Raw genomic sequence first — 14,843 nt, 5'->3', positions numbered from 1 at the left:
GTAGGCGATGAAAATCACCACTTATCACAGAAACTCTGTCTTTTTGGTTTCGGGAGCACGTTCAAAACACACCTGTTGCTGCCACAAATTAAGTTTGGTCTGATTATTAGAGAAGTGCCACAAACAGCACAACAGTTACTTGAACTCCACAGGGGCATCTTACAGCACTTTCTAGTGGAAAGTTGTTCTCTATAACAGATTAATGTGTGATTCAGTTCGGTTCGAGTCCAATGGGGGGAGATTATCTGTATTATGGTCTGAAGTGCAGCAGCTGAGGTCATTTCTCAGCTGATTTGCAGCATCACTCAGCAGTGGAGAACCTCGGGGTTCTGGTTCTGATGGACTAAATGAACCTAGATATTCTATTTTGTCTTATAGAAATGTATTGCTGGTCCAAACATAATGATAAAACACACTTCCTGCAGCCACTTGATGAACTTTTTTATTTCTTTTTAAATTCAATTAAAAAATCTAATTCACAACACACCAAGCTAATATTAGGGAATTCTGCTGTTTTATACTGTCGGCACAAGCCTGCAGCTCAAAACTTCTCTGCTTTTCTCTTTATTACTATCAGCTCTTCAGAGAAACGAGCTGCTAGCTGCGCTGCCAATTGACTGACGGTCATTCCGTTACAAAACCCAACTCTGTGTTCTTGTCGTTCCCAGTGATTAAACTCAATATTGCGATCCTCTGTACAGAGCATCTCTCAGGCAGCAGATGGTGTGTGGGTAAACAAGTTTCACTAAATATTGTATTATAATTGAAAAGAGAGATGTAACTTCGATCATGAATTAGCAAAAAACCCTACAAATTACAATGAAATACGACTACTTCAGATGAGCGCCGGAAGTAAGACCCAGAATTGTTTCCCCAGTAAGCCTCCCAGGAATAAGGTGGACAGGCCGTCCTATATCCTTTGCCCTTTGGTCCAAAGTCTGACCAAAGTCTTCTCTTTGGTCAGAGCCAAAAGAGAAAACTTTCAAACCCTTCTATATTAGAGCCATTTTTACTTGCCATGTTCCAAATGATGTTTTTAGATGCAGCAAAAACCATTACTTTGTGCTGCTAATGTAAACAAGCCTGAGCAGAAGAACCTTGCTTGGCCTGCTTGCCTCTCTGGATGATGAGAACAAGTTGCTCGATGTCCAACAGGAGGGAAGGTAAACCTAACTGTCAAATATCTGGAGACACAGATCGGCCGGGCACAGAGTCGGCCAGATTCCTGTCGCATCAGATGTCTGAAGAGCAGCAAACAATCACAAAGCAACACATACACACACACTAGCAACTTGGCTCAGGGAAACAGGGAGTTCCTGCCAACAACAGTCTGCTTCTTGGCTGCAGGAGAGTCAGCCAGAACCCCTCCACGGAGATAATGTGATTTTTGTTTTTAATTGGTTAAGCCAGAAGTATACCTACCTTATTGGATTTTACAGGCTTCCACAGATGTTTAAGAACTAAACATTAGTTTTAAATTACCGATTTTCCAAGAGATTGCTTGCCATTTTCGTGCATTTAAAGTCGACTCGAGCAAGTCGTTTACATAAAACTTAGTGCTGTTCAGGGGCCCGGTCTCCCCGCCAAGTTTCTATAAAGGCAGATGCCAATACCAGTCGGTATGAAAATACTTCAAAATGAATAGGTGAACGGTCTACTGGAAGTAGGCCGTTTAAAGTGGCTGAAAATATGCCGTGTCTTTCTCGCCAAGCACCGAAGAGGTTGATTAGCAGCGACAAACAAACTTTTCGACATACGTTTGAGATTGTGTTCAGTGTGCTCTGGTGTGAACTTATGAGGCTTTGGATTATGGGTATAGAGAGATCTTTTCTCATTATTGCTAAGCAGCTAAGAAGATACAGAGTTCTTCTAAATACCCCCTCATTCCAATTTTAACATAACATGTTTTATTCCATTCTTTCACAAATAAAAACAAAATAAAAGTTTGGGAATTGTCTTTCACTGCATATAGAGCTCCAAGTCTTGGCTTGTAAAAATATTCATACCCATAGAACTTTTCTATATTTTGTCACATGGTAACTAACCACAGACTTAAATAAATTTCATTGGAATTTTATGTGAAAGACCAACATAAGGTGGTATACAGTTGTGAAGTAGAGAGAAAATTGTATGATTCAAAACTTTTTTCACAAATAATGACTGACCTTTTCAAGCCACCGTATTCTTATTATCTTGATTTAAATCTTGTACGACTTTCTTCTCGTACTATTTTGTCTTTCTTCTTGCACAACTTCGTACTTATAATGTTTTGAATATATTCTCATAGTACTACGACTTTATTTCTATAATATTTGGTTGGGGCCGGCTACATTCACATAATACCAAACTTCCTTTGGAATTTTATAAACTCAGATTGTGTTTTTTTTTTCTGTTACTTTTCATCCCCTTCTACTTCTTTTGTTACCTTCTTCCCTTTGAGTTCGTACCTCTCACTCCACACTCACAGAGATGGATGTTGGCCTTGAGGAAGGATTTACTGGGGGCGCCTGTCCTCCCAGCAGTAGGCTGATTGGGAGGGCTGGCTTTGTTTGTTAAGGTAATGGGGCCTAGGTGAGCTAATTCACAGGCTACATGATGTACGCTCTGTCACCTCGGGAGTAACCCCCTGTGTAAAAGGGAGATGACAGCGAGGGCCTGGAACTGAAGGCGGGGGAGGGGACGGTTGTCTGTCCAAAATCCCCTCAGCCTTGTTCGGTCTCCTCCAGCTCCACCTGAAAGTGATTACCAGGCCAGCCAGGAGCAAACAAGCCCCATATGGACGGGCTGCGGTTGGGGCTGAGGCTGGAGCGCTGGGAGAACCTCCTCCGCCGCTTTTTGGAGAGGAGAGGCCTGTGCAAACACAGCTAATGAAGTCTTAACAAGCAGCTTCGGGTTAGCCTGAGCCCACTAAATGCCACTGAGGCTCTTAGAATTGTGTCCAGCAGATTGGCCAAATCTCCTCCAAGCTTTCTTTTACAAGATAAAGTTGCATTAGCATATCTCTGTCTCCACAATCTTTGAGGTGAGTCCAGGATCTTGGCAAGCGGTCACACTTGTGCGCTTCCTTTCTTCAGCGTCGCCACTTGATTCTGTAAAAGGGCTTTAAATTGAACACATTAACTTGGGATCTTGACATGATGGTGGATTTTATTCATTGGTCACAGATGGATTCTTTAAGACCTCAACCTTGGGGAGGGATGTTCTCACAGAGGTGTGGGAGATGAGTGCAGTTCCTCTGAGTAAATGATTGAACAGACCCAACAGTCTCTCTCCCACACTCTGACCAGCACATTATCCTCCCAACTCCCTTCATTTTGAGTCCCGAGTTTCACACACATCTGGAAAAATATCCATCCAGTGCACAAACACTCACTCGCATACCTCCATGGCCCTGGCATCTCCAGTTCTTGTTTCCTAATCAAAAGCAAACACCGATTAGCAGAGCTCCTTCCTTGTTATCTCATGCTGGCGAGCCACTTAATCAATTTGTGTTCTCCTGGGAAAACACAAAAAAAGTTGCCTCGCATGATAAAGAAACTAAACTTTAACTAGAAAACTAACAACTCCACACCATAAGACTGCACCATCTGGCTTTCATCCACCTTTTAGCATAATTAAGCATATTTGAGCATGGAATTATAGTTCTCAAACTGTGCCATCGGTACTACCGGAGGTGCTCTTTTGTGTGACATTATGGTGTCAGCGAGGTTAATATAGGTAAACTTTAAACTGCAAGCTAACCTGTGAGTTAATAAGCTTAAGCAGCCAAAAGATTCCTTCTCACAGAATACGATTTGTTTCAATCAAAAGCTACTCTTACAAGAAGTGCAGTGGAGAATATTTTTTAAAACTGACAGCAGAAACTGAAGCAGAGGTTAGCTGGTGTCTGTGCTCAGATACAAGGCTAGCTACTACTAGCAAACAAGCTAATAATCTATTTTGTACATTCTGACACTTTAGCAGCACGTCAGTCACAGAAATTATTGAAATCCCTGACTTCATGATGCAACTACTACTAATGCATTTTTAACTTGAGTCAGTCATATTGGACTTTGTTGCTGGTTTATGAAGACATCTCTAACTTTATCATGTGGAATTCTGACATCAGAGGGATTTTTATCAGTTTTTTTCTTCTTTTTTTTTTAAACGTTTTTAAATACCAACTTTTAAATACAAATTAAAGCATTCGTGTGAAATCACCCCCTTTGACCACATAAACAAAGTCTATGTAGAAGAATTTCTTTTTCACTGCTGTTGTCCTTTTAGTGTATATGACACAGTACATCAAATAAGAAAAAGTGCTCCTGTTGTCACAGTGATGTAAGGAAGCAATAGGAACTTGCAATGAAACGTTTGAGAACCTCTGGCAAAGATGCTTTAAAATATGTGACGTTTATTTTCTCATTTCATTGGATGGACGAGATTTTGTAAATATTCTTCTAAAATGACAAAAACTACACAACGAGCAGATAATATTTACACATCTGTTGAGCCTACTGGCGAGGGGAAAACTAGATTCTAAAATCAGATTAAATTATCCCACGAAATAAATTTAAATAATGTTTCAATCACATTCTAGGCTGAACTTTGAACTAGAAATAATTGTTTCTGATGTTAAGAGTCAATTGTTTTTTTTTCAAGACTTTAGCACTTGTTGAACTCAGTTATCTGTATAATGTGATGCTGCTGTCTCATCCTCATATTTGACATGTACTCCCATGTCCAGAGCTGATGAAGGGATGGCATTATTTTCATGCGTCTTTTGTCTGAAACGCTGAGCTGCGACTCCAAGGATGTGCCGACTAAACATAATCCGACTTGTGAACGCCTCTGGAGAAGATATAAAGTCTTAACATAAACTCTCAGTTATTACGGCAGCATATTGTCACTGCAAAACGAAGGAAGAAGGTTCAGCCATTACTTTCATCAGAATGTTGTTATTTTTGTTTTGGCGAGGGGTCATATGCTCGCAGATTTTACTCATGCCTTCAGGTTTAATCAGAAGTGAAATAAATACACAACGGATGATAGCTTTGAGATAATAATAATAATATACAGCTGGATATTTTATTTTTTATTTTATTTTATGATCAATAAAAAAACAATATGTCTCGGGTGAAGTTTGTTTACAGGTGGAAATGTATATGTGAAAAAAAAGAAAAGCAGATTGAAACAAATGAAAAGTTTGCTTCACGGATGTTTGTTTTCAACTTTCTCACCATCCTGCTCATTGTGTGGCGGGAAGTGAACTCTGGGTTCTGGTCCTGAAAGTATCACTGTGCTGTTCAGTAGAAGCATTCCGCCATTGCTGAAACGACACGTGCAGCGAATGAAGAACGAGACCAGCTGCGCCTGGGTTTGTGACGCAGTTATTTCAGACGTCGTAGAAGAGAGTTGAAGAGTCCGAGGAGCTTCTGGAGGAAGTCGTTTGATTTATTTGCTTTGAATAAAACGCAAAAGTTGCCTGGGCGAAGAGATGGTGACCGAGTGTAGGGGAGGCGTTCCCACTACAGTGGGATTACTGTCACTTCACAGCCGAGATCCTTGTCGGGCTCGGCCAGCGCGCTCGCGCTGTTATCAGGGCTCTGCCGCTGTGTGCGCGCGCTTGCTCTTTGCCTCGCGCAATACCTAACGCCTCCCGCGGAGCTCCATGCGAGCGTTAAACGAAACATTAGCACCTCATTTAAAAGTCTTAAAAACAGCGTTTCACCGGGACAGACAGACAGCTCCCTGGGCAGGCTTCTCATGGGCAAATTAGCCAATTTACCAAACCGGCTGTCTCACTCTCTCCCTACGGAAGCCTGTTTAGTGAAGTTGACTGAGATATAAATAGCCTACATCAATTGAGTTTTAATTACGCAATAGCTACGTCGTGGGTTCACAACCATGGCCCGGAAATTGTTAATAGCAAACCAGACTTATTATTAGACGTGCAGAATGGCATTGCTCTCAGCACTTTTCCTTAATTGATTAAAGGGGCAGTATTAGGTCACGCTTTCTGAGCTTTGCGTCATGTTATGACGTTACTCCATCATCAGAATCCTTTCATCTCCCGTGACGCTCCCCACTCAGTTCCTTCAGACTAGTGGCGACAGCAATTAGCGAAGACCTGACAGAACTGAGGATCTGCTGGGCTCATAGGAACTACTTCTGAAGGCAGCGCTGGTAAAAATACAGTGAAAGACTTAATGGAGAAAGTGATGATGCACTAAAGGCAAATGAGCAGCTTCTTAAAGGGAGAGAGGCGCTATTTCAAAGCGTTACATTGCAAACTCAAATTTATTTGTCATTTTTGATATATACGGGGTTTTTATAACATCTGAACAGTTACTTAATTAAGTTATAAAATTACACAATGCCACCCCTTTAAAAAGAAATTATTTTATAATATATAGCTATACATTTTCCATCACTATACAGGAAATGAATATATATAGCTGTGAATGATGTGCATGTTTAGAAGCAGAGACTATATTCCTCTCAGCCGATGTACGGGAGTAGAGCAGAAATTGTGTATCATTACGGCCTGAGGATGTAAACAGTGAGTGACTGGAGGGGCAAGCTCCGCCTCTGCCGCTCTGTGATTCGCCGAGTCCCGCCGGGGGGGCGTGTCCAGCCAGGCTCCCGTATAAACGGGCGACGCTCCGCCGTGGAGCTCATGATTTGTATGGAAGCGCCGCGCGACGTTGTGGCGGGGGGAGCAGACTGAATGCAGTCATCGTGTATCTGGACGGGAAGAAAAGGAGGCCGCCACGTTTTCTGTTGTACGTCGTCCGGACAGCTGCGCGCCCTGGTTGCTGTGATTCTCTCTCTCTCTTTTTATTTATTTTTATTTTATTTTATTTATTTATTTTGGAGGACTGACTGGATACTGACAGCAGCTGCTGTGGAGCTGAAATCTCATCTCAGCCATCTTTGACTACCCCTCCACCCCCTCCCCTCACCACCACCACCACCCTCCCTCCTCCTCCTGCTGCTGCTGCTTCTCCTCGGCTCAAAGTAAACACGGCTTGCACGTCGCGTGCAACTCCATGCAGGATCCCGAGGCAGACGAGATGGGCTCGGCGCGCGACATCTGACCCGATCCGCTCCCATCCGAGCCGCACAGGGGAGGGGACGCGACTCGCCGGAGTCATGGACCTGCTCGGGATCTACCTGCTCCTCTGCCTCGCTCTCCTTCCCCGATCCAGCGGCACCGCGGCCAAGGAGATCACCTGCCAGGAAATAGTCGTGCCCCTGTGCAAGGGGATCGGCTACAACTACACATACATGCCCAATCAGTTCAACCACGACACGCAGGACGAGGCCGGTCTGGAGGTGCACCAGTTCTGGCCTCTGGTGGAGATCCAGTGCTCGCCGGACCTGAAGTTCTTCCTCTGCAGCATGTACACCCCGATCTGCCTGGAGGACTACAAAAAGCCGCTTCCTCCGTGCCGGAGCGTGTGCGAGAGAGCCCGGGCCGGCTGCGCGCCGCTCATGAGGCAGTACGGCTTCCCCTGGCCGGACAGGATGAAGTGCGACCTGCTGCCGGTGCAGGGGAACCCGGACACCTTGTGCATGGACTACAACCGGACGGACTCCACCACGGTCTCCCCCGTGCTGTCTAAGCCCACCAACCACCCGGGGAAAGGATCTAGCCCGGCTAAAAGCAAGACCGCCAGACTCGGGAAGTACAAGCCGCCCAACGCTCCGTGCGAGCCGGGCTGCAAGTGTCTGGAGCCCATGGTGCCGGTGAACACCGACCGCCACCCGCTGTACAACCGAGTCAAAACCGGCCAGATCACCAACTGCGCCATGCCGTGCCACAACCCGTACTTTACGCACGACGAGCGGGCGTTCACCGCCTTCTGGATCGGACTCTGGTCGGTGTTGTGCTTCGTGTCGACTTTCGCCACCGTGGCCACGTTCCTCATCGACATGGAGCGCTTCAAGTACCCAGAGAGGCCGATCATCTTCCTGTCCGCCTGCTACATGTTCGTGTCGGTGGGCTACATCGTGCGGCTGGTCGCGGGGCACGAGAAGGTGGCGTGCAACCGGGAGTTCGAGCTGGAGCACATCCACTACCAGACCACCGGCCCCGCGCTCTGCACCGTCGTCTTCCTGCTCATCTACTTCTTCGGCATGGCCAGCTCCATCTGGTGGGTCATCCTGTCCCTCACCTGGTTCCTCGCGGCGGGGATGAAGTGGGGAAACGAGGCGATCGCCAGCTACTCCCAGTACTTCCACCTGGCCGCCTGGCTCATCCCCAGCATGAAGTCCATCGCGGTGCTGGCGCTCAGCTCCGTGGACGGAGACTCCGTGGCCGGGATCTGCTACGTCGGGAACCAGAACTTGGACAACCTGCGCGGCTTCGTCCTGGCGCCTTTGGTGATTTATTTATTCATCGGGACCATGTTCCTCCTGGCCGGATTCGTGTCGCTGTTTCGGATCCGCAGCGTCATCAAGCAAGGCGGCACCAAAACCGACAAGCTGGAGAAGCTGATGATCCGGATCGGGATCTTCACGGTGCTCTACACGGTGCCGGCGACCGTGATCGTCGCCTGCTACTTTTACGAGCAGCACAACCGGCAGAGCTGGGAGATTACGCACAACTGCTCCAACTGCCTGCTGGAGCGGGACCGCCGCAGCCCGGACTACGCGGTGTTCATGCTCAAGTACTTCATGTGCCTTCTGGTTGGCATCACGTCCGGCGTGTGGATCTGGTCCGGGAAGACCGTGGACTCCTGGAGGACTTTCTGCACCCGCTGCTGCTGGGGCAGCAAGGGCACGGGGGGCTCCATGTACAGCGACGTCAGCACGGGACTGACGTGGAGGTCGGGCACGGCCAGCTCCGTGTCCTGCCCCAAGCAGATGCCGCTGTCCCAGGTCTGAATGTGGAAACGGGGGATGTTGGGGTAGCACCGCGAGGGGCTTGGAGGGGGGTAAAAGCTAAAAGCGGCTTATAGAGGACTGCTAATTGTTTGGGAGATAACTCATCACATGGTGTTCTGAAACAATTTGCATTGTAATGAACTGCTGCTGAGCTGTACCTGGCATTCACACCAAGTTAAATCCCTTCTGTTTATATGTATTAGACAGGGCCGGTCCAAGGTTGTGTGAGGCCCAAGGCAGAATCGAGAGTGAGGAGGGGGGACGGGGGCCTCCATCACATTTATCACAACTCTTATGCACTTGAGTGAATTGGAGCGACTTGGGGTACAGTTTAAAGTTTCGATCCCAAACTATAAAGAAAAGTTGACGTACGGAAGGGAAGTCACAGAAAGGATAAAGTTGAAGAAATTCATTCAAATATGAAACTTGTTAAATTATTGAAGTGTTTGCAAGCTGATGCTGTGTATAGTCAAGTGCTCTTTGGGGGAGGGGCGGCGGTCTTAGTTTGCATATGCCTTGGGTCGGCTGTGGTAGAGGTACAGACTGAGAAAACGGGGCATTACTTATTGAGTGTAAGCAATTTTTTTTACAACGATTTTATCTACTTTCTGGCAGATACAAATGCAGAATTCAATCACACAGAGAGAGGAAAAAGGAGGGGAGGGGGGTAAATTAAAGCCTTAATCGTGCCCAAGTACTTTTTCTTTTTTTTTTTTTTTTTTTTACGGGTCCTTCATTTTGTAATTTCAAATGTATTTATATAAAGCTAATGTAAAATACAACTGTGTATATTTGTGTATAAAGGAAACCTTTATAAGATATTGTAAATGTGTACAAAGTGTAGAGATGCCTCTTGTTTTTTTCTGACAAAGCAAAAATGACTTTTATTTTGACAATAAAACTTTGGATAAATGTCAAGCTTGCGCTGTTTTTCCCACCGCACTTGAGCGAATCGCTGAAGTGTTTGCAGTTTTGAGCATTAAGTTGCGTTTACCTGAAAACGAATGTAAAGAAGCAAACTACAACATTCATATGTTTGTTTTGAGCGCCTTAACCGGGGGTGTTGCCATGGATCCATTGACTTGCACACACAAGTTTTAAGGGCGACAGTTAAGGGGTCGAACTTTATGGCGTTCTGCATCCCAACATCCATAGCTGATTCTTATTTTGCGTCCCCAAAAGTACTACAACTTCTTCATAAAACGTCTTAAATCCCAAAGTTATTGGTGGTCCTCCACCCCACCCCCCCATTAACCCAGGACTTTTAGGAACCCTCTGCATCCCGCAGGAGTATTTGATGGTCACCCCTTGTGGAGGGTGGCAGCTTCCTGGGAGCTAAAGAAAAGGGAAGCCCTTTCTAACCATCAGAGGCTGGTAATTAGAGGCAGGGGTTGAGTTGGAGCATCTCCATAATTGTTAAAAGTCCTCTTCACATGCTTGCTGAAGCCTGCTTTCTTAATTTAGTAAAGGAGGGAGGGAGTTGGGTGAATGGTGGTGGGTGGCAGGGAGTGGGGGGGGGGGGTATAAATGCAGGGAACGGACCCTTTTCATCTGCAGAAACTTTGATCTTTCTTTTCTTCAACAGCCTGGAATAAAGGTGGAGAGCATTAGAAGTGTCTGTCTGATGTGGCCCAAGGTTCCCCCTAAATGTCCCCATTTGGACGCTTTGATGGACGTCTTACAATTGAGAGCGTTTTTTTTTTTTTTTTTTTTTTTGAAACCCCTTCTTCTTCTTCTTCTTCTTCCAGAGAGGGGAGGTATTTGTGGGAGCTGAAACCTGCCAGAGCCCCTGCTTCTTGTGTTGTTTTCCTTACCGCGTCTCAATTGAAACATCTTCTCTCTCTCGGCTCAAGCTGTGTCAGTGAGTGCAGGGGCCTTGACATGAATGATGCTGAAATAGCAAAGAAAGCCCCACAGGTGGTCTGTTCACATGATCTCACATCTTTAGGGGCCCTTAATCAAGGCTCTTCTTTTTTTCAAAATTTTTGCTACAAATGTATCTGGTTTGGTCCCAATTAACCCAATGTGCTGGCACGGGATGATACACTGTAACCCCGCAGAGCATTGCCTTTGATTTGCCGCTTGGTGGTCACAGGAGGGTGTTTTTGTAGTTTGGGGCTTCGCTTTGACTCACACGGTAAATTCAACTTCCATTGGGTTCAGCACAGATGTGCATCTGTTTGCAGCATCAATCAGCCGTGTAAACCTTACAGAAAGACATCAGGGAAGAAATACTTCTTCTCTAGCCTCTAGCACAAAAGGTCTAGCAAAAAGAGTTTTGCACAGAAAACAAACAGTTCGGAGAATTTTCTGGATTTATTTAAAATCTAGTGGTTCTGACTCAAGAAATTGGACCCTGTGTTTTGTTTTGGTTTTTCCCCTTTGCCTTTTAACTCCGAGTGTAACAACTCTGGCACAAATGAGTGTCTCCATCTAGTGGTGAAACCAGCACAGCACAGGCTTTTCTCCAGAAGGTCCAATTCCAACTTGTCACTTAACTGAGCTGAACTTTTGCATTAGGAGTTAAAGTGAAGATAATCGAGTTTGCATGATGCTAAGTCATGCAACTGTAAATATCTAATAACAATTTCCTTAAAGTTTCCTAATTAACTTTTTGGAACTCTTGGTTAAAAAAAAGAATAAATAAAAAAAAAATTCAAATATGTCAAAATGGGAAAAAAAAAGAAATAAATTGTTGATAATCTCAAACTGAAAAATCTGGAAAATCCGATCTTTAGTTTGAATAAAGCCAACATTCTCACATAGAAAATAGACCTCTAAAGGTGCACCCGCCAGACTTTAATAACATTTTGATTTCGCCTCAAATGATGTTTTTCTACTTCATTTTGGAAAAATGGGCATAATTATGTTCATGTAACATTTTATTTGAGGTAGAGGTGAGAAACTAAGATGCAAAAACAAATAACGATTCTGATACTGACATCGTTATCGATATTTTTGCCTCAATCCGCTTGGTGGTCCTTGTGACGCTACCACCACCATGTTGTTGTGTTTTGACTTCCTTCAACCCGAGTTCCTTCTTCTCTCTGAGGCTCCATCATTACATAACGCCCTGTTGGGGTAAATAGCAGTAAAATATATTAACATTTATGGTTGTCGTAAGTGGTTTCCGTGGCGTGTTTTTTTATTTTATTTTTGCAGACTTGTGTCAAAATGAGTAAGTGAAAGTGAAATATTCGCTGTACTTTTGAACACGGAACCCATTTCGTTCAGTGTCGGACCTTTTAAACTCTTACTCCATAAATATTATTTCTCCCTTCTTAGCATTAGAGACACCAGATGTTGGTGAATAAAATTGCTATCGTTTTTTTTTTTTTTAAGTTCCTTCAGGACGAAACATTATGGTTCCTGTGTGACATGTCACGTGAGTCATTCGAGTTAATCTGGCAACCGATTCCGATTCAAACAGAACATCCAGAACAAAAAGCACGATGAATCGTGCGTATCGGTCACTGTGTTTTTGTTGCTGTCATTGTTTTTGTTTTGATATTTAAAAAAATGGGATCGTTTTGTGACCCGCTCTCTGAGGGTGAGTCTCACTGCACCCCCCGCCGCCTCGTCCAGCTCGAGGACCCGCTCCTCCACCGCATCCGCCAAAAACCCAGCAGGAGTGGAACACAGTGTCCCTTTAGTTTCCCCTCTGACTGACTGACGCGGACATAAAAGCGGGGCCGGGGGTGGGCTGACTGCTTTCATCCGAAGCGCCGACTGTTTTCCCAGATTCGGCCCGGTCCGGGCGTGCTGAGCGGAACCTCCAACCCCACAAAACTCGCGCGCCGTGATGGATATGATGTCACAGAGACGGTAATGGATGAATATCGGGTAGAACAATCTGGCGTGATGAATGATCAGTGATGTAGTTCTTTTTTTAAAACACTACATTTAAACGTTTTTGTTTCAGTCTTTAGAGCCACAAGACCAGGCTGTTCTCCTCCCAGCCTGTAATAAAAGGACTTTGATGTGTAAAATTGCCTTTAATGTTGCAAATAGTCCTGAAAGTTACATATTAGAGAAGCAGTTTTTTTTTAAATTGCCATTACTATCTAGTTGTGTTTTTTGTTTTTTGTGTGTGAGGTTGTAGAGTAAAGCACTGAGAGGTGGGCGTGGCTAGAAAAGCTCCAGGTGAATTCTGTGCACAATGGATCCCATTTCATAAATATAACATATTTTGGCGCTAAGTGTAAAATTTGAATGCAAAAGATTCAGCAGAAAGCTTTTTGATATTTAGATCTACATTTAGAATCCTAAATATCTTGATATTCAGGATTTAGATTGACATTTTAGATTTAGATTTGAGTATTTAGACAGCAATATGATATCTACCATTAACATTTAGTCATAGCTTTTATAGATTTAGCATTTAGACAGAGATATACATTTAGAGACACACTTAACATGTTTAATGTTTCAAACTGGATGTAGTATTTAGATTTGCTTACATTTTGTTAAACGTAAACATGATGGTATGTGACTGTTTTTATTTAGACATTTCTATTTGAAATGTTATTAAAGTGAGCTAAATTAGAGAAAGAAAACTGAACAAAAAAAATCTGATAACGTTTTTTTGCATTCAAATGTTCCTCTTGGCACTCCATACTAAAAGTGATTTGTTTTTACTAGGTTACATTTGGATGTACTACCAGATCCTGACACACGGGGGAGCCATCAACCTGGTACAGGACATGAATATCCTGTTTATTGCTCTATTCTTAATGATTTGCTTAAATTGTCCCTACTCCAAGCAGTGGTTAAATGTCAACTTTTGTTGAGAGAGCTGAAGAAAGAACAAAAAATATCTTTAACTTGTGGCACTAACTGAAAACAGGCAGAGGGATCAAGATTACATTAAAGAACTCAGAGAACAAGCGTTTCAGGAGAGAAAAGAATACTTTAATGAGAGGATGAATTATGAAACTCTGAAGGAATCCATAAATTGGAAAGAGGCTAAGGTAGAAGATGCTATCGCTGTGGAAGCACCTAAGGCTGAAAGCGAAGTTGAAACACAAACCAACGAAAAACAAAGTCAGTTCATAATCAAAGAACTTTGTTTCTGAGTGAAGGCAAGTTAGAGCCACATTTTATAGTAGACAACCTCACAACACAAGAAAAGTTACAGCAATTTAAGCCAACGGCCACTAGCACAAGGAAGTCTGAAAGGCCACCATTGATACCGACAGGCAGGAGGATTTATCTCAGTGAAACTGAGCAGAGAAAGGATGAGTGGGGAACCTGGCGGGAGTGCCACAGTAGAGGAGAACGGTGAAGTTCCCTCATTAGAGGTTAAAGGCAAAAAAATATGAGGTGCATTTGTGAGTATAACATACAAGAGGCTTATACAGCTGGGGGCTGGGCTTTAACCCCCAGATGGACGGGCCGACCATTAACTCATAAGGTCTGCTTAGACTTTTATTTATTCTTGTAGTTTGGCATAACCACAATTTTCTGTTTTAATCTAATCAATTTTAGAATAACTCAATGATTAATAACTTTAAATAGGACTTTTCTCCGGGTGCTCTGGTTTTCCCTCCCATGTCCTCTTGGTGGCTTCGTCAATACAAACCAAACATAAAACCAAAAAGCAAAACTAAAAACCCCAAAATACAAGCTGAAGTGACTTTACTTCAGCTTTAAAAATGAGGAAACTTTTCATGAAACACAGTAGAACACAACAGAAGATTTTATTGGATAAAAATATTTTTAAAAAATTCCTTTTTAATCATCACTTTTGAAACACAAGCAACATTTTAAGCCCTTTTACTGACTGCTTTAGATCGGCAGATCTTGGAAAATGAAATCACAAGAAGTTGCATTTAAAACTCTTACTAACTGCAGCAGAAAGTTAAAGGAAAGAAAAACATGTCACGTCTTAACGTCGTCATTCTGTGTCACCAGGAGGCAGCAGAATCTCAAAACACACCTGTGTCGGAGAAGCAGCGAATACTAAACTTGAT

The 14,843-nt window shown here is 43.8% G+C and overlaps 1 protein-coding gene across 1 annotated transcript; it reads left to right on the top strand.

Annotated features, from left to right (window-relative positions):
• The first annotated feature begins 6,675 nt into the window (after positions 1-6,675).
• On the top strand, positions 6,676-9,789 carry fzd8a (frizzled class receptor 8a). Its single transcript, XM_055037892.1, has one exon. It carries the CDS (start codon positions 7,135-7,137, stop codon positions 8,869-8,871), a length of 1,737 nt encoding a protein of 578 aa, XP_054893867.1. The 5' UTR covers positions 6,676-7,134; the 3' UTR covers positions 8,872-9,789.
• Positions 9,790-14,843: the final 5,054 nt, after the last annotated feature.

Source organism: Poeciliopsis prolifica, unplaced genomic scaffold, assembly GCF_027474105.1.
Source record: "Poeciliopsis prolifica strain line A6 unplaced genomic scaffold, Auburn_PproV2 SCAFFOLD012, whole genome shotgun sequence".
NCBI classification, from domain to species: Eukaryota; Metazoa; Chordata; class Actinopteri; order Cyprinodontiformes; family Poeciliidae; genus Poeciliopsis; species Poeciliopsis prolifica.
The sequence above is the reverse complement of the archived record's forward strand: the minus strand, read 5'-3'. Positions and strand labels throughout refer to the sequence as shown.

Bases quoted from the DNA above. Each gene is read 5' to 3' on its own strand.
- fzd8a (XM_055037892.1), top strand. From the start codon at position 7,135: ATGGACCTGCTCGGGATCTACCTGCTCCTCTGCCTCGCTCTCCTTCCC.